The 25,892-nt window shown below is 41.9% G+C and overlaps 1 protein-coding gene across 4 annotated transcripts; it reads left to right on the forward strand.

Moving 5' to 3' along the window:
- The first annotated feature begins 3,294 nt into the window (after positions 1–3,294).
- LOC134532536 (membrane-bound transcription factor site-1 protease-like) lies at positions 3,295–25,828 on the forward strand. Of its 4 annotated transcripts, none has more exons than XM_063369025.1 (17): positions 3,295–3,832; positions 5,219–5,370; positions 5,805–5,981; positions 7,232–7,349; positions 8,191–8,411; positions 8,766–8,950; positions 10,920–11,036; positions 11,931–12,068; positions 12,481–12,657; positions 12,744–13,136; positions 13,938–14,064; positions 14,867–15,108; positions 15,320–15,522; positions 15,854–15,997; positions 16,550–16,749; positions 18,601–18,715; positions 20,702–25,828. In XM_063369025.1, the coding sequence occupies exons 1-17, from the start codon at positions 3,631–3,633 to the stop codon at positions 20,974–20,976; spliced, it is 3,186 nt and encodes a 1,061-aa protein (XP_063225095.1). In that variant the 5' UTR covers positions 3,295–3,630; the 3' UTR covers positions 20,977–25,828. The 4 variants fall into 4 exon arrangements, with proteins under 4 accessions (XP_063225095.1, XP_063225097.1, XP_063225099.1 ...); XM_063369027.1 differs by having other exon boundaries at positions 3,296–3,832; positions 18,601–18,711; XM_063369029.1 differs by having other exon boundaries at positions 3,296–3,832; positions 16,550–16,688.
- Positions 25,829–25,892: the final 64 nt, after the last annotated feature.

Here is a 25,892-nt window from a genome sequence, read left to right on the forward strand (position 1 = left end):
ATGAATTAGGAAGTTAACAAACACCCAAATGAATGTAAAAATAGTAATTTGGAAAATAATTTTGAAAATTGAGATAGAATTACAAATAATATTTTATACGAAACATTCATTTAACTAAAGGTTAAAGATGGGTTTCAAGTCCTACTAGCGCAGGCCGTCGCGAAATTCACTAATGCGATGAAGAATAAAGGTAAGTTGCCAGACTTATTGAGATGACTGGTCTATTTCGTCACAAACCCGGACACTCCATTGGGATGGGCTTCGATCATATATGGATGCGATTGATTTTTTTTTTCCTAACCTAAATTTAAACTAAGTGTGTTGGGGAAGGTTCTGGGTTAGGGAGGGAGACTAAGTGCGTCTCAGGCCGAAGCCTATACACTCTATTCATGCAGGGTTGTTAGCCATGCAGGAGGGGTAGCATGCATCATGTGCCAGGAGGGGGATTGGCCAGCCATGGCAGCGATTGGCGCCATGACTAACTCCCCTCACTGTCTATACCAGACTAAAACTAGATAAGTTGAGCCCAGGGAAAACCCTGGGCTGTGACATGCGGGATGCAAAATTTCATGCATTATTATCAAGCAGGAGGCTTACGGGAAAACAGAAGGATGGATATGGAAGAAGAGTTGGACAGAATAGAAAAGAGTCTTCATTGCGGGGGGGGTTGGGGGCTTGGACATTACTGTCCGCATTGGTTTGGGTGGCGCTGGTTGTTTTGGGGGCGACTTTATTCGTTTCCCGCCGGGCTGCCAGCCAGCCCATATATGGATGCTCGAAGAGGATGGGTATTAAAAGAAGTAGATGAATTTTCATCGGCATATAAATCGATACACACACTCCAAATAACAAGCTGTAATATTTTAGCAGTTTATTTGCTACTTATTTGTATGGTGAAATAAACCAAAAAATGTAGGCCTATTTATAATGTAGCTGAACTAAAATACAATTTACCTGGCTGCCGTTAACAATGAAATCTAATGCTTATCTAGTACCTATTGAAGTCGTACCGACCATGGCCTTTAAGCCCGTGCTCCGCACCGCCAGTACCGTATCCCGTTTTCGGAGCGCGCCCCTTGCCCAGCCGGATTGAGTCAGGCGAGTGTCCCGGGCGTGACCCCAATAGACAACAAACCTCATTAACAGTCACCGCGGCCACTGGCCTTAATTAAAATGCCCGTGACTATGATCGTGTCAGATTAGAAGAAATCCAACTAAAACAGCTCACGGTGAGACAATATGTTGATAAATTTACAGTCGCCAACTTGATGCCACAATTCAAATAATTAAATACTACTATAAAACAGTTGTTAAGCCTTAAGCACACAATTACCAGGTGCTACCTTTTAATTGAGCACCTGGAACGTGTTTTTAGCTTATAATAGAGCAAATTAAGTTAATATAAGTTTTTTGACGCCGACTCACAAAGAAGAGAAAGTTTCACTTCCTTGCGAGGCGGCCATGTCCGGCAGTCTCGAACCACTCCGCGCCGGGAACAGACGTGTGTCCGTGGGCAGCATCCAAGTTTTTCTTTCTGTGATTACTTTATTCTGAACTAAATATTTAAATTTAAACCTCTTATTAATTCATAGCTGCCCACGTCGACTCGGCGCGTATTTTACGGAACCGGGCCTATCCCGACCGTCTTCATCGTGATACCGCGCTGCAGATCGTATCACTCACGTAAGTGTTTCGTCGAATTTAGGAGCCCGCTCATAGAGCCCCCCCTGCACCCATTAATGTTCGGCGCTGGCCGTCTCCAGCGAGCATCGACCCGCGTCCCGCGAGACTGCCGCGGTAACCATTAGTGTCGCGTAGTGTTATGTTTTTTCTGTGTTAATTGTGTAATGGCTAGACGTCGCCAAGTGTTGATGAGAGTGTTTTGTAGCGGGACTAGATTAAAGGTAATTCTCACCAACTCGTGTACACTAATTTTCCGGAGTCTCCCGTCCTCCACACGGCAGAGCGGCCTTCACAGTCAAGGGAGAACCATTCAGGGTAGATTCAAGCCGTGTACCTGGCGGGGCATGCGGGGGCAGAGTACCCACGACCCAACACCAACGGCCTAGCAGCCCGCTAGCCTGGCGCCCCTCCGGACAACAAGAGCACCGCGACGCCCGTAGCGCCCGTCAGGTACCCCCCGGGCCTTTCACAGAGGTCGGGTGACGGCACTATTTAAATATACTTAAGAGTTCATTCAATCATTAATTTGTGGATACTGGCATTTAAAAATAAGATGCATTTTTATTGCAATTTGAACTGCATTGGATTTTAATATATTTTCCTGTTCGATATATATATGTATATATATATGTGTGTGTGTGTGTATATATATATATATATATATATATGGATCAATTTGTAGAGAAGCAGATTGTGAACATCATAAGGTATATAGAAATTAATATGAAAAGTTTGTTGGTTAGTTAGGTCAGGTTATGTTGTCGCACTATGGGTTGTTTCAAGGCTGTAAATACCTGATGCTAATATCCCGTGAGTTTTCAAGGGTAATTCAGGCCACGTGGTTGGATACAACAGTAACTCATTATAAATGGATTATGTTAATTCTGAAGAGGTTTTGGTTTAATACACAGGGTTGGCACTATACAATATGCTATTGCAACACCCAGCAAGGTTAGAGTCAATGCAAATACACGTTCCGGATTTCTTAAGGTCGTGTATGCATAGCATTCCCAACTAGACCCGTGAAGCGATAAGCCCATTTTGTTTTGTTACGAAGAAGCCAATGAAGTATGGCACGATAAGGATAACTTCATTGATAAGTCACATCCGTGACATGGCAATAACAAATTAGTGGTGAATGTAAAGCACAACAAAACACATTACGATAAACCTAGCAGTTTTGTGGAAAGGATTCGCAGGAAACTACGAAGCGCTGTCGTTGGCAGCATGTCACGTTAGCGTGCAGTTAAGTACAATTTTTGATAAACGTCTGCACAAAGACAATGTTTTGCATTAAAGGAACTGTTCCTGGGGTTATGGATGGGAAGAGAGCCCATGATGGCAAGCATTTTTCTCACCCATGGGCCATGTAGAGTTAGCTAATGTTAGCTAGTGTACTGTTTGTATTGTGAAACCAGTTTTAAATTAGGTACTGTTTTATTGAAGTGACAATTTTATGAAGGATATTATAATTCATACTTACTAATCAGCTTCGTATATGTAATGGGTGTAACAATATGACAATGCCGTTTAAAAAATAAATGGATTAAAATGTCACAGCATGCAGCCTCCTGACAATTTATAGCTCCATGATTCTTGGGAAATATTTAAAAAAATTAAGATGGCGGCTATTGTTATTTGTTTTTATTATTTTGATTCGACTTTTCAAGTTTTCAAAGATGTTAAATTTTTTAAGACTTTTGAAAGTTCGTTGTTTTAAGTTTAAACAAAATTGTTGATGTAGTAAACAAATGCTATTATGTGTAATTTTAATGTCTTAATAAATTTGGAAACAATGTGGATTTTTAATGGTGATGATTCAAAATCTCTGTCCGGGAATCATTTTTGGGTCAGTGGTGGTTGTATGATGTGTAATATATGGTGCCCTATTTAATGGAGGTTTTTTAAATATAAATTGTCCATAAGAAGTGAGAGCTTAGCAACGGTATGAAACCGAAAGTGAGGTTAAGGTTATGTCATATGTTTTTAGTTAGTTTGAACTTCAGTGTGCTCGTAATGAGCTCAACGGACAATGACTCCGATTTTTACAAGGTTTCTGGTGAAGAGAAATGTCTTCACACGCCATGCAATCATTCTGTTCCATTGCAAATGGTGAATGTGAAGTTTTCATCTCATGAAGTAAAAAATGGTAAGAAACTTGCGTAGTTCATATTAATTTTCATAATAGCAACTTAAGTTATGGAATGTGTAATAGGGTTATAAGGCAGTCATGTTCATGTGATGGACAGAATAACTAGGACAGACCACCAAGACACATGATTTGCACCAAGAGGAAACTTGGTTATCTTGTTGGGCTTCAAGCTTACCATGGCTTAAAACGATAAAAATTTAGATAATTGAATGAAAATGTGAAAATATTTTAGGTTAGAGAGTAATATTCTTAGTAAATGGCTTTTTCAGATAAGAATAATAAAATTCCTAAAATCATTTTTAAAAACACTAGAGACGTTCCTGTATTCACCCTGAAAACAGCATCTGTATATTCCTTCTGGTTTTGCAGAAATCATATTTTATAGCGTATTTTACTATACTTGTGCATTGATGCAGCTGTCACAATTTTTTTTCCCCACAGTTTATGTGTTATATTAGAGTAGCCTGTGCAGTGATATGGCTGTCACCATTGTGTTTTAGTGCAGCAACTCAAGTACATGTATATTTTGTATTTGGATATTGTGACACAAGGGAAGGTAAATAGGAACAAAAAAAGATCCCTGTCAAGTGTTGATGCTTGGGTTTGAATAATCAGTAGTAACTTTCATCATCATCATCATCATCATCATCATCTACATCGTCTTCGTCATTGTCGTCTTCGTCATTGTGATCTTCATCGCCACCTCCGCCCCCACCACCACCACCAACAACAACAAAACAACAAAGATGATGATTATGCAATTAAATACAACATGGTGATGGCTGCTTCATTGCAGAGGCTATCTAATGTGGCCTATAAATGGAAATTTCTCAGAATTTAATAGAAATTTAGAAACACTGATTTCAGGGTAAATACAGGAACGTCTCTAGTTTTGAAAATGAAAAAAAATATATTTTCAGGATTTTATTATTACTCCACAGAAAAATGTGCTGTTAGAATATTACCATATTTTTTAGGTAGCTATACTAATCCAACCAACCATCCACAAGGTTTTGAAATTTTCTCCAAATCTGGGCACGAGGCAAAGTTTTTCTCAATTTGATAAAGTTTATCTTGGATTTTACTTACCTGACTGCAAGCAGCCTTAAGACTACTTAAGGATGAGTGAAAACAACTGCGGTCAAATTGAAGACATTGTTAAAACATTCTAGTGTTTATAGTTTAATGTTATTGGTATTTTTTGAATCCTTGAGATATCTGGATCCATACCAGTGATTCTAACTTTAAAAACTACTGAAGATGGTAGATTTGTGTTAGGCTACTCTGCAGTCAATTAGATGCTCTGTTGCTAGTCATAGCTAATGTGTAGGCAAGCATATACCTACTAGACAGTTGAACTGAAAGTGGTGGTGGATGTTTCAGAGTACATCGTGGCTTTCAAAGACTACTACAAAGCAAGGACACGAGAAAAGTTCATCACGGCGGCACTGAATGGCTCTGGTGTGGAAAACTGGAGAATTCTGCCTCGCAACAACCCGGCCAGTGACTACCCAAGTGACTTTGATGTGGTTTTGGTGGGAGTTCTTTCTCATATTTATCATGATGATAATGCTCATGGCTCACATTGTCATTTTATATTATATATCTAGTGGATTTGTGTACTTTAAATTCTTTAATTTTAAATGATTTGCTTGATAAATACTTGGTACTCTTTGAGCCAGTGAAATCAATTTGACATTTTTGCTCATATTAATTGAAGTACAGTGCTTCCACCTTCATACACCAGTCGCCAATCGACCAACACTTACTTGTTCCTGTGTACACGACTATTCTGGCACTGGTGTCATCGTGTTGGCAGTCAGAACAGCTACTGCCATGCAGGGCGATGCCTGTGTCTGTGGAGCAGTGGCGAGAGCTGGTCGTGTGTTGGCAGTCAGAACAGCTACTGCCATGCAGGGCGATGCCTGTGTCTGTGGAGCAGTGGCGAGAGCTGGTCGTGTGTTGGCAGCTGGAGGAGACGGCTCGCATGAATGGCCTGAAGGCGCTGAGCGACCACCCGTCGGTGCGACGCGTCACCCCACAGCGCCTGGTGCAGCGCTCGCTCAAGTACTCCAACCTGACGGAGTGCGCCACTCGCAACTGTTCGTACCCCGCCTGGCCCCTCCGGCGCTCCAGCCTGGCCATCGTGAGTCCCGTCTCTCTCTCTGTCTCTCTCGTCCAGAGCCTGGTGGGGTTGTGAGCCGAGCAAGGATGTTCTCCTCAAACATTTCCTGAGCATAACGGATGTGTGTTCATTTCTCATGGTTTTAAAATGAATAATGAATGAATTAATAAAGGGGGTTAACACCTCAGTAACATTTTGGTCGTTCGGGACAGTGATGGTTGATATTATTGCGAAATGAGTGGTTGGTGGAATGGAAGTAACCTGAGAACACCCACCGGGTCATGGCTACGTCTACCACGCATCTCACTTGCTTGAACCCAGGTTCAACCATCATGCCCCGTCTAATGGACTTGTAACTCTCATACGTGAAGGAAATACATAGCATTGGATATGTTACAATTTTAGTTATAATAAATTCAGTGTTTGCAGCTCTTTGGTTCTATTGAATATTGCCTGAAGTAAAAATACGACTTCATATCTGCAAAGCGACTATTTTTACTGGACTTCACTCCAGCTTCTTGTGTATGTGGATTGTAATAGTGATTGTTTTTTTAATGTAGTTGAATGTTGAAGATAATATGTACTTGGCTTATAATTTTTACTTTTTTGTTTTCGACTTTATCAAGTTTGTCTCTATCAGTTTTGTTTATTTTGTTTCAATAATCAATCTATTTTCTAGTGTAGAGCTAACCAAAGATTCATAAATATAAGTACTAAGTATGGAATCTATATTAAAGTCAATATATATAATATCTTTAATAAGAGGGGGGGTTCTATTAGTATTATTGTATAATTATTTACTATTTAGTTCAGATTCTAGATGTAAGAGATAAATTTACAATATTTTGTTAGATACAGTATTTACAGAGCAGAGTTCATCAGAATGTTTGTAACAAAATGGAATCAAACCCATCAACAATGTATTATATGTCAATCAAATATTGATAGAGTGGTGTCAGAGTAAGTATTGAGTGTTCCACCTTTAAACTATACTTTCACCCTTGTTTTATCATATTTAATATTTTGGAATAAACAGAGGAATCCCAAAATAGTATAAATTTTATACATTTTCTTTAACTTAAAACACTTAAATTAATTAAACTTTTCATTATTTAAAATTAATATTTTTTTTCATGGAAATTTTATTATATTGTTTGTTTCAATTTGTATGTGGGTGACATTCAGTATTGGGCTGTTTGATGTGACTGGCGTAACGTGGCCCACCAAGAGGTGGTGGTTGTGACGAGAGAGGCGCCCGGTTGTGTTCCCAGAACCAGCAGTTCTGGCAGGCGACGGGACGCCACACCAGCCGGCGCCTGCTGCGAGCCATACCGCGCCAGATCACGTCCATCCTGCAGGCGGACTCCTTGTGGAGCATGGGCATTACAGGTGCTGCTCACCATGTCAGTCTGTCGGTCCAGTTGCGAGCTCGTGTGCTGGTTCGGTTTGTTTTAATGTCATTGCTTCAAACTGCCAGAGTTGTGGTCTCTTCCACAGGTGTGTCTGCAAGTATTAACCTAGTGTACTAACATGCATTATATGTTGCTTTGGTTTTATCACTGGTCAGCTCTCTCGTCTTAGCACGTGGTGATCTGGATTTAATTTCCTGTCAGATTAACAGAAAGATTGAAGCAGATTGAAGCTAGCCAGTTGATCAACACTATCTTTCAACCAAGAACTTTGTGTTTTGTCTCCTCTTCCTCGCGTCGCTTCACGCTCGACAGGAGGGGTCCCCCCCCCCTTCCCAAACAACGTCTCCCGCACCCGTCAGCCTTCACCAAGTCTGGTCAAGGATGACATGTAGGGCTGCCTCAGCCAATCCCCACCCAGGTAAGCCGGCCTTGCCCGCGCCAGCAGAGAATGCATCCATGCTGCTTGCCAAATAGCAGAGGGTAGTTCCAGGCACAGCACCCGGTCTACTCCTCAGAGCAGTGGGTCTTGGGAGTGATCCTTGTCACAAGGTGTTGATTTATTTTTGTATTTTAATAGGGCCTAATGCCTCTTAGACAGCAAGCTCATTTAAAACTGTAGGGACAGGAACCACCATGACCGGGTATAAGGAAACATACCAGAATTTGCCTGGAGGGATTTCGGGAAACCATAGAAAATATAAATTCGTGTTAGGATTGCAACTGGTGTTGGAACCCAGGTGTGGAAGTGTAGCCCGGTGCTTCACCGTGCTCTGTGACGTGGATGCGACGGCACGGGACGAAGCGCGTGTTGCTCGCAGGCCGGGGCGTGAAGGTGGCCGTGTTCGACACGGGCCTGGCCAAGACTCACCCCCACTTCAAGAGGATCAAGGAGCGCACCAACTGGACCACGGAGAAGACCCTGGACGACGGGCTGGGGCACGGCACCTTCGTGGCGGGGGTGATCGCGTCCAGCCAGGACTGCCTGGGCTTCGCGCCCGACGCGGAGCTGCACATCTTCCGCGTCTTCACCAACAATCAGGTGGCTGCCCCGCGAAATCCATCCCTCATGAAATGAGTCTTACATGAAGGAAATATTATGGTTTCTGTAATACGGACAACACGTACCCTTAACTATGAAACCCTCTTCTCTCGACCTTTCTCTCTCGCCCCCTTTATTCAATCTGTTTAGACTTTCAAGTGATGGGGAGGCAGGCAGAGATGCTACACTTTCCAACTTTGTATGTGCATACCAGTTTAAACGTATAATAAATCTTTTAATTCTTACTTTAATATTATGGGGATTTTTTTCATATCACTTGGAATGTGTAAACATACATAATGTTCTGCTGCGAGAGTGTTCCTCGGGGGCTGACGCAGCGCTGGTTGTCGGCAGGTGTCGTACACCTCCTGGTTCCTAGACGCCTTCAACTACGCCATCCTCAAGAAGATCGGGGTGCTGAACCTGAGCATCGGGGGCCCTGACTTCATGGACCACCCGTTTGTGGACAAGGTGTGGGAGCTGACCGCCAACCGCGTCATCATGGTGTCCGCCATCGGCAATGATGGGCCCCTCTACGGGTGCGTACTTTACTCTGCAACTGCCATGAGCACACTATTACAGCGAAACCTAAAAATTTTTTCCTAAACGTTATTCAACTTCACTCACAGTTTACGGTTTTCTTAGAGTATGGTTGATTTAAAATAATTACACGATCGGAAAACATATATTGCGTTATTTGTGTTTCAAAAGAGTGAAAATTGATGCTGTTTTATATTGAAGGGCTGGTAGTACATAGTAGATTTGTAACACATGAAACAAACTTTGAAAATAAAAAATTTTTAAATGTCTTGAATGTACATTTTTATTACAAAAGGGTCAATAGATAGTATCAACGTTCAGCACAAAAGAAGAACCACGAAGGTGTTGCATGTTTTTTCTTCAAATATTTTATTGTACTAGATTCGAGACGAAGATTTTTTGGTTTTAGTAATTTTTAGTTTTGTTAGTACAGTAAATCCCTGTAAAGAAGTTACTCAAGGTATAATAGACCCCAGATTATTCTGGTACGGTTATCCGGTTTGTAGGTTTACAGTGCCACATTTCATTTCCAATAAACCATCAACACAAAAAAAAATTGACTATTTTGTTTATTTTTGTGATTTCTTTATGTGACAGAGCAAGTACATATTACGTACAACCTTATATAGTGTTTGTCTAGATAATCTGCATAAACAAATTTTAACCAAAAGTTTTTTTGATGTTATACTTCTTTACATACATATTTTTATGATGTAGTATGTATATGTGCACCATGCAACAAAATTTTCACAGGCTGAAAAAAAGTCTACATACAAATAAAAATTATAGATCTCCTTTTAAATATTATACTTTAGTTATTGATATTGAATACAATCCAGATAATTAAAAACATTTATTTATTGTGAATATTAGTGATAGTAATTGAGTGTACAAACTTTTGAAATAGTCTATATTATCCTGTATGTATACTTTTCCTGCATTATAAAGTGTATCTATGGCATTATTATTTAATAAATAAACACAATTAATTAATTAATTGAAATAAAGCATATTTATTAATGATTGAATTTATAGTTATACTTTACCAACCAATTTTATCATATCACTCCAGTCCTTTTATTATTTTATTTCTATTAATTATTTGTATAAGCCCTGATGTTTTTTTTTTTATGTAGGATCCAATATTAGTATCATGGTATGGGTCATAGTCAAAAGTTGAAAACTATTTAAATTAATAATATAATATGACAAAAGAAATTTAATTTTTATCTTACATATAAACACCTTAAATAAAGTCTTAAACTGCAATGTGACTTCAGTAATACATTTTAGTTTTCTTGTCCTCCATGGTTAAGTTAATTTAATTTTTACTAGTTACTAGTTCCTTACAAACATTTTGTAAGCAGTATTCTGTCTAATTTACAATGGAAAACAGTTTTATTGAAATTGTAAATTTTATTTTTTAAATTCATTTGTCCCTACGTGTTAGTTAAAATTTTCCGTACTGCCCGAAATAATAAAAAAAAATTGTGAAATTCTCTGCTTATTGTATAGGCCTAGTGTTGCCCTTTACTGCTTTTTGTTTCCTGACATGGAAAGGATTTATAAATAATTTCATCTTTATGACATTACTTTGCTTTAAGGGCTGTTTCTGTAAATTTTAATACAATACGTGTTGTTCTGTTTCACTGATTTATGTGTTGTTCTGTCAGTAATATTTTCAACAGATATTCACTAAAAGCGATATAACATATAATGGGTATTAAAAGTCTCTTGCATGACTTGTCACACCCATAAAAGGTATCACACATGTTGAAAATGTTAGTGACAGAACAACACATGTTGTGTTTAAAATTCATAGAGTTAGTCTCTAAGTAGTATGAATGACAAGAAAATTAAAATATGAACGTGGTGCTTGAGATGGAGCTTCGAAGGCAGAGTGGTTGCGCTGTACTGTGGTGGAAGGAAGAGAAGGTTTTGTGAGAGGGAGTGGCCTGTGCCGTGCAGCACGCTGAACAACCCCGCCGACCAGATGGACGTGATCGGAGTGGGGGGCATCAACTTCGAGGACCAGATCGCCAAGTTCTCGTCCCGTGGCATGACCACGTGGGAGCTGCCGCAGGGGTGAGTGTGCACCGCGCTCCGAGCACGTGGTCTACCGAACCGACTGAGAAAAAAAAACTACCGTATTTGCTCACGTAAAGGCCCCGCCCGCTTATACGCCCCCCGCCCCCCCCCCCCCCCCCCTCCTTGTTTTGTAAATATTTCTGAGAAAAAATTTAAGAACGTGTTTTTCTGGCTTTATCTGAGGGCAGGGCAGCTTGGCATCCATCAAACAGCAAGCCATGTATTGTGAGCGGCGGGAGGTGATTTTGTAAGCGGCAGTGATACAGAGACTGGTATTATAGTTTGTCCGCTCTCAGTAGGACTGTCATGAGGCGTGACAGACGTACGCAGGTAGTCGTATCTCAGACGACGTAAGGATAAAGAAAGCTGGACTCACGCGCTTGTGTTGATGTGCAGTGTTGTCGGAGAAGAAGTGAAGGGAGGAAGGGAAGTGGGTGGAGCATACACGTACCATGAAACTGGTATTTATAACACTCCTTTGTCTGGTTGGCTGGCTAACTGGCAGGAGGGAGGTTAAGCCACGCCTCTGCCTCTCTCCCCCCCCTGCAGCAGCGCTGCCTCCCCCACCCTCCCTCATTAGGACAAAGACGCACGACTTGCCAGTCGTTCTGCCAGCTGTTTCATTTAATCAAAATTTAATTGGCGTTTAAATAAGTTGTGGCGGTATTTCATTTTGCTTTTATTAAATGTTAGTTTTTCATACCTGAAAAAAAGAAAAATCTATTTTTTCCTCCAAATTCGCGTATAGGACCCCTCCCCTTTTTTGGAGTCTAAAAATTTGGAAATAAAAGGGGGGGGGGGGGGGCTTTACGTGAGTAAATACGGTAGGTGACCACGTGCCTACCTGTTGTGGGTTCCACTCGGGTAGTGCAGGAGCGCCCGTGTGTACAGGTACGGCCGGGTGAAGCCCGACATAGTGACGTACGGCTCGGCGGTGCGTGGCTCCAGCATCAAGGGCAGCTGCCGCACGCTGTCCGGCACCAGTGTCGCCTCCCCTGTCGTGGCAGGCGCCGTCACTCTCCTCGCCAGGTACGCCCACGGCACGCACGGCCCCTAGTGGCCATGGTGTCTGGACTATAGCTGTGCTGGATTAACGGTTATGCCGGATTATCAAATTTGGGGTATAGGTAGTTTTAATGGTAATAACAAAATTTTAAATGTGAAATGTAACTGTCTAGAAAACAGTAACAGAGTGCTCAAATAAAAACGGACGCGAATGATATTCTTAGCGAAATGAACTTAAATCATCGGCTCTGCAGTAATGAGACCTGGCAGCCAGTTCTCAACCCCAAATTAAACGAATGCGAGCAGCTCAATTGGTGTTGGATTGCAGAATGCAAGGACAATAGAATGCCACTAATTGATGTCCAGTGTTGTGGTAATCTCAAGACTGTGTTGCTGAGGAGGTGAGTGGTGAGTGATGGGTGGCACGGTGTCACAGCGGGGTGCTGCACCGGGGCAACGCCATCAACCCGGCCAGCATGAAGCAGGCGCTGATGGCGTCGGCGCGCCGCCTGCCGGGCGTCAACATGTTCGAGCAGGGTCACGGCAAGCTGGACCTCTTGCGTGCCTTCCACATCCTCAACAGCTACAAGCCGCAGGCCAGCCTGAGCCCCAGGTGCGTCCTCCGCCACTCCGAGGACTGTGTTGTCGAGGTGAGCGTGTGCGGTGGGTGGTCTGACAGCGACCCGGGCTGTGTTGCAGCTACATCGACCTGAGCGAATGCCAGTACATGTGGCCCTACTGCACCCAGCCGCTGTACCACGGGGCCATGCCCACCATCGTGAACGTGACCATCCTGAACGGCCTGGGGGTGTCGGGACGCGTGGTGGGGCGGCCCCGCTGGCACCCTTACACCCCGCAGTTCGGCCACTACCTGGACGTGTCGCTGTCCCACTCGGACCTGCTGTGGCCCTGGTCGGGCTGGCTGGCCGTCAGCGTGGCGGCCGGTCGCCAGGCCGCCGCCTGGGAGGGCACTGCTCAGGGACACGTGGAGCTGACCGTGGAGTCCCCGCCCGAGGACGGCGAGCAGCTCCCGCGGCGCTCCACCGTGCGTCTGGCCGTGCGCGCCAGGATCGTGCCCACGCCGCCCCGACAGTGCGTGCGCCGCTTCTCTCTGTCCTCCAATCCCTCACGTAGCACGTCCGTAATCTCAGTTGGCACTATATCACCACAGGCATAACGCCACAAAGTATGCTTTAACTCGGTAAACAACCGTGTCATACAGTTACCTATAGATTCTTGTAGCGATACTACAAGCTGCAAATATCATTGTGTTTCAATTTTCATGAATTTAAGATATATATATATATATATATATATATATATATATATATATATATATATATATATATATATATATAATGTATGTATAAAGTGTTAATTTCATGTATATATATATATATATATATATATATATATATATATATATATATATATATATATATATATATATATATAAACAAAAAAATATAATTTTGTGTGTTTCGTAGCGTAATATTATATTAATCTCACAAATAATTAACACTGCAGTCTCGATAATGATCTAGCTTATAATATAACTGTTTATACATATATGCTAAAATTAAACATATGCATATTCTTCATTTCCTAAATCAGTTAAATTTATCCATCTGCAAAACCGGTAATGTAAGTTCATTTTAATTTAATCATTAGCATTTGTATTAATTCTGCTAGATTATACGCCTTTTGTCCAAGAAAACAATCCATTTATTTAAATTTAATTAACAGCAAACTATATTGTTAAGAAAGATACAAGTTGTTACTTTCTCACGGGAAAGATTTACAAACGGGAAAAGCTGCTTTCGAGTATGGGTTACGTGTAAAGTGAGGGTGTGGGTGTACCTGGGAGAATGCAGCACAGTGTGTTTCTTACAGCAAGCGCATTCTGTGGGACCAGTACCACAACCTGCGCTACCCGCCTGGCTACTTCCCGCGGGACAACCTGCGCATGAAGAATGATCCACTCGACTGGAATGGCGACCACATACACACCAACTTCAAGGTAAGCTTCTTGCTGCAACTTAGTGTTAGTACCGCACACTTATTGGGACATGAGACCTCTTCTATAATGCGACAAGAAACGAAAGAGCCTTCCCCTATTAAGGCGGCGAAGGAGGGGTGGCAAACCAAACTGTTGCACATGAGTCCATCTTGGTATAACTCACGCATTTCATTTCATCATTTTACCACACTCTCGGCCACTTAATCATGTCCAGGAATTTAAAAACTTTTTTTTTGTAGTTTGGATGGAGTCAGTCGAAACAGTCAATGGCCTTCATGGCATAGTATTCTTTTATTTTTATTTGTTTAGTGTTATTTCATCATCAACATCAACGTCTCTAGATGAGATTCCGTCATGCAACCCACGCCTCTCGCGCCACTCATACCTCGGCCGTGCTTCTAGTGACTCAGCAGTCCCTCCTGCTAATTGGCCGCCTTGTGGCGAGGTGGCCACTGACACCTCGACGAGCGTCTCATATTCCAGAGGAAGTGTGCTCCAGAGTACAGGGGCCAGCACAGGGGAAGGCAACACGTCTTATGTTTAACGAGATATTAGTTTCGCACAGTGTTGAACAAATGGAATCTGTTATTTCTTTAAGGTTTGTCCCGTCCTGGTCCAGGAGAAAGTTACAGTGTATGCACAGGACATCAAGGGTGCGTTGTGGACTTGATAACCTGGACATCGTTACCAACCTGATACTGCCAGTTCCAATGTGTGGAGCATCCCCGGCCCAGTCTGGTTCTGTCGTCGTGAATGCGTGCTGCAGCTGTAGCTCGCACGGCGCGGTGTGTCCGGGCGACAGGACATGTACCAGCACCTGCGCAACAGCGGCTACTACGTGGAGGTGCTGGGGGCGCCCTTCACGTGCTTCGACGCCGCCCAGTACGGCACGCTGCTGCTGGTGGACGCCGAGGAGGAGTACTTCCCGGACGAGGTGGCCAAGCTCAAGCGGGATGTGGACAACGGCCTGTCCCTCGTGGTCTTCGCCGACTGGTACAACGTCTCCGTCATGCGCAAGGTCAAGTTCTACGACGAGAACACCAGGTGAGGCGCTCCCCTCCGTCGCAAATTTTTGATGAGATCAGCATTTTTTTCTGGTTGGACCGGCTTGCTCTGGGAGATAGATACGATGGCATGTGAGAAATTACGTTCCAGTTAATTTTCTCTTTAAATTCGTTAGTGCAGACAGTGTTGAATGAGTTGGAACGGCTCGACGCACGGAGGGACTCAGAGTCGTGGGGCGTGTGGTGTGCAGGCAGTGGTGGATGCCGGACACAGGCGGAACCAACATCCCCGCCTTGAACGACCTGCTGTCCTCGTGGGGCATCGCCCTGGGCGACCGTGTGTTCGAGGGGGACTTCACCTTCGGGGAGCACGACATGTATTACGGCTCGGGCACCTCCATCGCCAGGTTCCCCAGCGAAGGCATCGTCGTGTTCCAGCAGCTCAAGGACCAAGGTGCGTGCGGCCTGAAAATATGCATGTGGAAATAAAAGTCAATGTGATTGTTAACTTATTAAGCTTTTATATTATAATAATAGTTAATTATAAATACCAATCTTAGCAGTGCGATCTTGATTCAACCAATCCTCATTTGTATAAAGGGAAAGTGTATAGGTAATTGAATGATTTTTACCTTCAAATGTTTCAATTGCTGTTTCATTAAAGTATGAGTAATTTGACCATTTTTGAAATTTCCTTTATAAGTTATAAGTTTTCCTACAGCATCGCCTAGATGTGTGTGGTGATTGAGCTGCATTGCACGAATGGTGTGGTTGTGTGCCTTCAGGGGAGGAGATCCTGGGCTCGGAGACGAAGGTGACGGAGAGCGTGCCAGTCCTGGGACTACTGCAGAGCACGGCGACAGACAGAAGTGGCCGCGTCACAGTCTACGGAGACTCCAACTGTCTCGACAATAGCCACTTACAGAGAGGTTTGTCCCCCTCTCTTTACTTTTGCTTGCAGTCTGTTGTATCAGGCTTAAACAACTACCTTCACGTGGTATAAATAAATGTGTATGAAATCTTTAGAGATGAGCCGAGACTCAAAAACTTGAGCCGAGTAAAGCAAATACATAACGCTTGACTCGACAGTCAAGTTTATTGTGCTCAACAGGACGAGACTGAGCTATCTTTTTCTTGTAATTCGATACATATTTGACATGTGCAACGAGCATATAATCACGTAGCATTACTTTGCAAACACTTTACAGCGTAATCTCATGTTTACATCATCACAGTTTTCTTAAAGTACAGTTAATTTTACACGATTACACTACTCAAAAAATGTTGAACGTTTATTCCGAAAGTGATGTTTTATGATTACCGGAGTGAAAAGCAAGGAAAAGATACTTTCTAAAGCATGAAGTATTGTAAACACAGCACTGCTGATGTGTGATGTACTGGAGTCTGCTGTGTGTGGATGGTCAGGTGACGACCAGGGCACCAGAGCACCGTGTGGAAGCTGATGGCGAGGACTGTTGCAGACTGCTTCTGGATGCTGGACGCTTTGCTGGAGTACACGTCGGCCAGCCACTTGCCGTCCATCTTCAAGGACCACCGGTCGCAGTTCTCGAGCCGCGAGGTGGACCTGCCCCAGCGCATGGAGGGCAGCCACCTGTACAGGCACGAAGTAGCAGTAGCCGTACACCTCCTGGCGAGCCCGCATGCATCCACCTGTACCTCTGTGAAGGATCATTTTTTAATTTAGTGGGACTGTAAAAATAATTATTAAAAATAATGTTTCCTGTAGTTGTTTTTTAAATACTCTGATCTAGGTTTAAAATAATGTATATAAATTATTTAAACTTAAGAGTATTTGGTGGCACTGACCGTCGAAAGATACCGTTAACTGGGTGTTATTGTGAATAATCATTTTTTTTATGAGGATCACACGGAGAACGTGGTGTGAGTGGGTTTTGACGTTATGAAGGACAGTGGGTGTGCCGTGCACACAACTATGGCAGTGGGATGCAGGAATGGCGTGACTCATGCGTTGACAAGCCCCAGGATATGATTTACTATATTGTAAGTGAATGCGTGGTTCTCCGTTGGGAATGAGATTGCTACCCTGGGAACAAAGGAACGGTGCCGTGCAGTTGTTAACAGTAGTAGAGTATCATTCATGACAGTGGAAATGACAGTAAGCAATGATTACACTCTCCTGTAGGGAAAAACAATGGTATAATACTGTGTCTCTTCTGCAGCCCATCAAATGTTAAAAAGTTCATTAGTGGTGGGGAAGGCTATCGTGCTCTGGTGCTTGCTAAGTTAACAAAGCCCATGCGTATCACACTGGGAGTGTATGGCTCAGGTTCTACTGCAACTACGCAGGGGAGGTGGAAATGTGTTGAACTTCGTTGAACTTCGGTGATACAAATCGCAGTGGTAGCAGAAAATTCAGAAGTTCAGAGACAGTGCCCAATGTTTCTTTGTTAAAATCACCTGTACCCATCTTCTCCGTGAAATCCAGACATGCGTATTTAGTTTGAACTTTAGTAAAAAGGAATAATTCCTGTAAGTGTTGCCAGTCTGTGATTTTATGTGATGTTTATTGGCTTACGTAAGCAGACTCGTAATTAAAATAACTTTTTTATTTTTATTTTGGCATAGCATTGTTTTAAGGATCATGCTTGAACAATTATACTTTTAATGGTTGTATGATATTTATATTTATGCCCTTTTTTTTAGTTTTCATTAAAGTCTAAATTAACAAATATTGGCGTGTTTTCAGAGAACTTAATTACTAGAATGAAGATTCATAAAAATCTGTTATACTTATTTTGATCTAATTTATTATTTTATAGCCTTTTTTCCTCCTCAAGATGATGGTAACTTTTTTCAGGCAAGAACAGATGTTTTTCAAATCAGGCCTTCATTTAGGAAAAGGTGGTCAAAATAATTTTTTATGCAACTTTGTTCAAAGTAGGACAACTATGTGCATAATTTATTGTATACATTACTTTGCAGTCCTATCCATGTTCAGCTATGTATATTCCTTTGCAAAATATGTACATATTGATATAATTTTTTTTTTTAATTTAAAAAAAATCATTGTCCCTAGAATTAGACATAAATCAAAGTTGCGCATCATCCCTATATTTATCATTTTTCAGAAGTTTTAAACTAACTTGTAACTTTAAATGGTTTCTCTATTCTAACAAGATATTACTGGCTTTGTATGTGTGGGGAATGTACATACCTGTATTACAATTACACTGCTGACTTTAGCAGTATCTGAAACTAGTTTAATATTAAAGTGTTTAGTTTCAACGAGACTCTTATTAATGTTTGCTAGTGTTTTACGGCACATGCATTTTTTACAGGGGAGATGAAGGCAACTGGACCCCCAAAAATTTTATTGAGCTCCAAATTACTTGTGTTCCGACTCAGTGCACATAACTTTGAGTCATAGAGGGGTATTGAGGAATTATTATTATTTTTTTTTGGGAAAGATAATGAATTCGCTGAATTTGTAATGGTGACGGTGTTGACGGTACTGCTAGCAACGTGACCATGCGACTGTGGACCGGTGCAGGTACTCCAAGGTGCTGGCGGACCACATGGAGGGCCGCCAGACGCGGCCGCTGCCCCCGTGCCCGCGCCTCGTCTGGGCCCAGCCTGTCCCCCTCAACAAGTCCGCCCCAACGTACGTAAGTCTCCTTCCCCCGTTGTTCCTGCTCTTCCTTAACACACGCCACTTCAGACTAGTACTGTACCAACCTACAAGGATACTTTTTCTATATTCACATTTATCACACTTTATTTTTGTGTTCTATATGATGACCATGCACTGTAAAACTCACTCAAGACATTCCCGCATAATTTGTTTTCCCCGTTTGTAACATTTATTCCTTGATCACTTCCTTATATCCCTACGTTAATTTTTCCCCCATTCAAAACATTTGCGTTTATAGATGCTTCCCGCATATAAGATTTCATCATTTAAGGAATAAAGTAATGTAATAATGTTTGTCTTTACTCTTTTGAACTATATTTAATGTTGAAAATTTTGAACAATTGTTTCAAAACCATGACAAACATGACCATCAAAACATGTGCCACATGCCGCACGCTGTTACAACATGTTTTTCATCCAATCATCTCTGTACACCATTTCACTTATATGAGTTACTAGCTGCCCGACCCGGCAGTAATGGTAAATAAAAAAAAATTTGGTGAAAATTTATTACAATGCTGTATAATGTACCGGAGAGAAAATGAATAGCACCGATGGTTTCCCGACTCGTGCACGCAACGTACAACTGATTTACCCGTACTTCGCTACGGCAGTCTACAGGCAGATCACTCTTGCGCCGCTCATTATACATGCCCCTCCTTGTGGGTACGCCACTGCCGCGCGATGCCCGTTGCCATGGAGACGCAGAAGGCATGAACAATGCAAAATCCTGTTCTCATGCAGACAAAGTACCCACTGTTGCCTGGTTTTAACCACCCATGGGATATAATTTTCGGAAAATGTCATCCTGCGTAACATAAGGAACATTACTGTGAAGTTTCAAGTCTGTAAAATATATATACTTGAAAAAAAGGGCAATAAGAAACAAATTAAACACAGAGAGAGGATAAAAAACAATAGTTTAGTTTTGCGATTTAAAGTGATAAAAAGTATTTAAATACTAATTGAACTCTTATGAGGGTACTGATTGCTTCGTTGTTAATATCACACGGGTGCTTTTTACTTGTATGTGCGTGGCAACAATGTTAATAGGCAATAGGAAATAAACTTCTAGCGCCTGCGGCATTGTCAACACACACTTCGTGCGTGTACTGCATGTTGTATCTAACCCCCTCCAACGCATTTGATTCTAAATTGGAGTTTTAGTAAGGATCCCTAATGTTATTGATCATATAATATAGCCTATAGCCTTCCTCGATAAATGTACTATCCAACACTGAAAGAATTTTCAAATTGGACCAGTGGTTCCTGAGATTAGCGTGTTCAAACAAACAAACAAACCAACAAACAAACTCTTCAGCTTTATAATATTAGTATAGATAACGTCGACGAATACACAACAAATCACAACAGTAAAACCTCATTAATAAAAACCCTGTTAATACAAAACTCTCATTAATACTAAGTGTTTGCATAGTCCCTAGAAATTACATGGGAGTTATATGTAGTGCTAAGTAATATATATATTTTTTATTTATTTAAAAAAAAAATATCTCATCACGGTAGAAATGTTATTATTCACAGTTAAACCACATATTATATATTTAGCATTTACCATTTGGTGTATTTAAATACATGTGTTAACAATAAAGAATTTTACTGAAAATATTTATAAATTTTCTAATACTCTTAAAGCAAAATTACATAATGAAAACATTTGATGATGATATTTTATTACATTAGTTCCATCTACAAAATATATTTTTTGGGGAATTTTTTTAAATAGTTAAATTGCGTACTAACAGCTACTGATACATGCTTATACCACGCAAGCACTGCTAGGACAGTGTAAGAGCGGCAATGTATCCAGGAACATGACACTTCGGTGGGTTCGTCTATCGCTGTGCCTCTCTCTCCACGTGCACCTCCCGTGCTCGGCCGAGTGAGTGCAAGGCGGCTAGTGCCCACACGGCACGGAGCACGGCAGCGTGTGTTGCAGGAACCTGTACAAGTCGCAGAAGCTGCTGTCCCTGTCGCTGGACGGGCAGCTGCCGGTGTGGCGGGTGGGGCCTCCCCCCCGGGGCAGCGCGGCGGGACAGCCGGACGGGGCGCCCGCGGACCTGCTTGAGGAGGACGACGGGCTGGGGGCCGTGTCTGCCGCCAGCCTGCTCTTCCTGGCCTGCCTCGCCGTGGTGGCCGTCCTGGTGTGCCGCTTCCACCGCCAGAGGGCCCGTGTGCGCCGCAAGCGAGCCCCCCGCCCGCGTCGCTTCGTGACGGCGCTGCGAGTCCCTGCCGTCTGACGCCCCGCTCACCGCCATTCATCAACCACAGACCCTTTTATAAGATAGCATGGCACTGTGTTAGTGGTTCATTTTTAACATGATTTTTAGCCAAATGAAAGTGGAAACAAGTGTTTTCAGCATCGTATTAAATTTTGAAAACATTTAGACAGGCTTTAGCTACCTGGCAGAATTGCAGCGACCCTTTGTTTGTTTATCACTTTACCTGCGCATGGAGCAGATGTTATGTTGGAAGCTGACAATATACTCAACCTTTTAATCTTTGTGCAAGCCAATACACCACATTGCACTACATTTGCATTCCATGTTGATAGGTAGCCAGGTTCTTCTACCTTTCTTTCAGCCATTCTTGCAGTATTTTATACTTAACTTCTGAGCCCGAAAAAAGATAAAATCTTAAACTATGTCTTTGTGCTGAAGTTTCACCCTCACACAGGCAGGATGTGTATCAGTGAGGGTTCAGATTGCTGAATGACCCACCTTTTTCCTCTGGTGTAATGAGTGTCACTGGCGTCGAAGTGAATTGGTGCCACCCATTTATGAGCTGTTCCGATGGGTGATGGGATATCCACTAGCTCTGGCTTACTGAAGGTTCCAGGGTATCCCATTTAGATAGCTGTCAGGACGATGTCTCAGTACAGCTGAGGATTGTTCTCTGATTTTTTTTTCCCCTGGCAGCAAGTGTGGGAGTGGTAAGGGGATATAAGTGTTGTGGAGAATGGTGAGAACGAGCTACGGCTAGCCACGCTCCGTCTCTGCTTGGCTGCAGCGCGGTCTCGGGCCTTCATGCTTCGTGTAGACCCGCGTGACTTCGTCTACGGGTGTGAGCTCAGAAATGTTTGAGTTTGGGTGGCACTGGAAACTTCCTGGGGGTTGGTGTGGGTTTTTTGTTTTACTCCCGCCTTGGTACGATTATGGCTTGTGTGGGTATTTACTCATTCTCCGACCTGGAGGCCCCCTCGGATGACTCCAGGGACAATTACAGGTGTCACTTGAATTATTATCCAAATACAAACAGGTGGGGCTACAATCTCCCCTTACACTCTTGCATGGAACCAACCTATTTCCACTGCTGGTACGGCCTATAGTTAGACACATCCTAGATACAGTTACCGTCTCACACAACTCTGCTCATCAAGTACCACGGGTAGTGACCGGATGCCTGAATCATGACTGTTCGGGCTACAATCTGAACGTCCTCCGCGGCCTGTGACTGGGGGGAGATCAGTGCAGCGAGCGAACTCGGCTGCTGGTGGGGTTTAGCCCAGCACTGCCGTCCTTTTATACCCGGCCCGAGTGCTCGGGAAAGGAAGGGGGATGAAGGATTCCTGGAACTGGGGGGGGGGGGGGGGGGGCAGAATAGTGCCGTCCCTGGCAGCACGGTATGACTGTTGATTGCAACTATTACACTCGTCTTCCTCGGCCCACACTCGTGTTTAGGGGGGAGGGGCTGATGGCTTATTGATAAGATAGACGTCAAGATGACGTTATCACCAGGGCTGTAACAGGCTGGGAACCACATAGTACCGACTTGGTGCTGATAAGTTACAAGACGTGCCTGTTGCCTTCTGTTGTGAACGATACGTGTGGATGGTGGCACGTGGGGTCAGGTCCAGGAGACACGAGAGACAGGAGGGGATAGGGTGCGTGGTCTGAGGTTCGTACCTCTTCGGCCACGTACCCACACAGTGTTTATTCGATCAGGCGGAGGGGAATCTGTGGTTCATCACCGAGTATTAGCGGCCATGTGAGACATGCAGTTAACAACTGTCTGCCACATGTCACGTCACCGGTTAAAGTGGTTCTGCATAACTAGTTTTTATATTTGTTTTTATATTTAAGGCTGTTATTAAACTCATTAATGAATAAATATACTTCAGTATTACTCACAATTAATTAACATTAACTGAAAAAATATTTGATTACTCAGTTATTTGAAATTAAAGAAATTTATGCAACCTAAGAATGTGTATGGTTGATTAACAAGACTATTTGGATTGGGTTTGGTTAATTGTGGTCATGAATTTGAACATTTTTATGTATGTGACTGCACTGTTATTGTTTGATCTGTCCTGATTTTTGTTCCAAATCAAGTTTAAGTTTGATACTGAAAGTTAAATTATTATTTTAAGTATTTTACAGTCTATTAGCTATCACTGACTGACTATAAAATCTAAAAGTTGCTATTTTATGGACCCAGCAGTGTGATCTGTTAACTGTGTAAAGCATTCCATAAATACTATCATGATTCTCCATTGGAAACAAAAGGTCATCCATCCATGTTTCAGTGTGTTTCTCCATTTGTTTGTGATTAATTTTTTTACATGTTTTCATTTCTTTTCCCTTTAATGCAAAATCATCTTTTATCATCAGTATTCAATAGTATATTACATGCATGTACAATTGACAGAATATGTATAATTATGATTGTATGTAATTTTAATGCTTTTGGAAGTTACAGAAAATCGTGCTTCTTAAGAAAGTTTTTTAATGATCTCGAGATGTTAAATTCATTAAGTTGGTGTTTTATTAACTTTTTTTTACAGTAATATATTTTTTCCAACTCGATCTGCTTTCCAGTGTTATGTTAATTGTTTATTTGTTAACTCGCAGCGAGATTGCCCTTACTGACTTGTTCAGTACCAGTCTTTAAGCATTGGGCCAGTGGTGTTTGTTTACGGATTTGGTTTTTCTGGCTTGAGATTAGACATGGTATTATATTGTTAAAAAATCTTTCGTAACTACTACATAGGGCTGTTTCTGTTAAAAAGTAGTTTTCAAGTATGAATGATAGGAAGTCCATTATTCTAGGGAGCTAAGGTTTTTGCAAGGATGTAGAGTTTAGAAATGTACACGGAAGACAGATCTGCAAAAACATAAAGAGGATCTTATGTGAATGTAGCAACAGGACCAAGATTAATAGCTGATTAGGGAACTGGTTATTTTTTCTTGCCCTTCACATTAATAGCATGTAATGACCATTCTGTTTTTTCTGTGTTCCATTTTTAAAATATATGTTACAGGTCACTATAAAGTAATCATTTAACACGGTGTCCACATTCTGGAAAGTCTGGGAAGTTTGGATTGTTCAGGAGAGGTCAGGTAATTACATCTCCCTCCCGTGGTTTACATTCTTCAAGGCTAAAGCTCATCCCTTCCAGAGACACAAATAATCTTGTCTTCCCCCTCGTAACATTCCCTGCGCAAGTACATCCTTCTGCACGAGAATACTCTCAACATCCTCTCTCTCTCTCTCTCTCTCCCTCTCTCTCCCTCTCTCTCCCCCTCCCCCCCCCCCCCAACACCCCTGAATCCCAGCAACGTAAGTCAAAACACCACACAGTGTTGTATAGTCTATTTTCGGTAAAATGAAATTTTTTAAGGCCCACGCGGTTGTCATTTATCATGAATAAATACTGTGTAATTTATTATGGCATCAGACATTAATTTTTAAAAACAAATGTGGACCAGGTACACTTTGTCTATTAGTCAAACAGCAATATTTCTGCTGGAAAATCACAAACTTCAAAATTTTTTGAATGTAAATCTTAGCAGGTCCGGAAAAAAAATTTATTTTACCGCAAATGAACTATTTCCAACATTTCCGGCGTGTGACGCGTGGCAACTGTAATCGTATGCAGCCTGGGAGAAGAAAGAAAAGCAATTGAGCAGTGACTTCTTCCCCCTATGGCTATAGCCTGCCACCCATAGTTATTTAAAACCCATGTCGCATTCCTCACATCCGCTAGGGATGTTCGCCAATAAACAGCGCTCGAAAATGGTATGCGTGATGCGGTTTGTAGGCCCAGAGTGTAGTTTCTTAACCAAGTTGTGAACAGTGCTCAAAAACAAAATAAGTGATACAGTTTGTAGGCGGAACAAGCAGTTTTTCAACCAAGCTCTTCTCAACTTTTTCGACGATACAAATAACTCCCAATAGCTTTCAGAAATTCACTGATTTTTCGCACTAAAATGTACAGTATGTTTTGATGAATCACAGCGCAATAACTTTCTTAAACACAAATGCCAATGATAACTTTTATGGAACAGTACAGTAGGTATACACTAAACTAGGTATGTCGATTCTGGTAATCAATGTGTCATGTCTATGGGCAGAATTATTAAAACGGGAAGGGGGTGGAGAGAAAAGTATCAGTGGTGACAAGATAAACAGGGAAAGGAGGCTGATACATGCTTCACTTGTCTATTTTATGTGAGTTGTGTCTAAAAATTTTTAGGCCTATAAAAACACATATCAGTTATTAGTTTGTACATTCCACATGCTGCTCAACTGGAAGAAGTGACTGTTCACACGATGGTAGGAATAACAGTGTGTATGTTACGATGTAACGTACAGTAGATGTTTCGTAAAGTTTCCTCCGGGAGAGACGGTAGCATAACAAGTTCAAGCATCCAAGACCGGAAGCAGTGCAGAGGGCAGGATATTATTATAGGCTAAGTTGTATTTTGTTTGCTAGTTTTTTTTTATTACTTATGTGAAGGATGCATCTTCTTGTTTGGCATAGATTCTGGCAGAACATGTTTTTTTTGTAAATTGTGTACCTGTTTTATAACTGCATGGATATAGATATGAGTTTTGCCATTAGTTCACAGTTGTCGTGCAGATATCCCCACTGACAGCTGAACGCATCGTCTCTGAAATTTATTCCTCACACCATCATATTCTACACATTACATTAATTTTGTGAAGTATTATACTGATTGTTCACTGAATGTACCTGCCTTGAGGCGGATAAATAACTATATCTTCATGTTCATGTGGTGCTATATTTTAATATTGAAATTATACATATTTTAGTTTGTAATGGCAGCATTGCAGTTGATTATTCCCTTTACTCATTCCGTAGAATATATATATATATATATTGT

The sequence above is a fragment of the Bacillus rossius genome, chromosome 6, assembly GCF_032445375.1.
Source record: "Bacillus rossius redtenbacheri isolate Brsri chromosome 6, Brsri_v3, whole genome shotgun sequence".
Lineage (NCBI taxonomy): Eukaryota > Metazoa > Arthropoda > Insecta > Phasmatodea > Bacillidae > Bacillus > Bacillus rossius.

What these genes read in the sequence shown, in the direction of transcription:
- LOC134532536 (XM_063369025.1), top strand. Translation starts at nt 3,631, where the DNA reads ATGAAACCGAAAGTGAGGTTAAGGTTATGTCATATGTTTTTAGTTAGT. An exon ending in AATGATGGGCCCCTCTACGG is followed by an intron (nt 8,951 to 10,919) that starts GTGCGTACTTTA and finishes TGTGCCGTGCAG; the next exon opens with CACGCTGAACAACCCCGCCG. An exon ending in ATGCATCCACCTGTACCTCT is followed by an intron (nt 16,750 to 18,600) that starts GTGAAGGATCAT and finishes GGACCGGTGCAG; the next exon opens with GTACTCCAAGGTGCTGGCGG.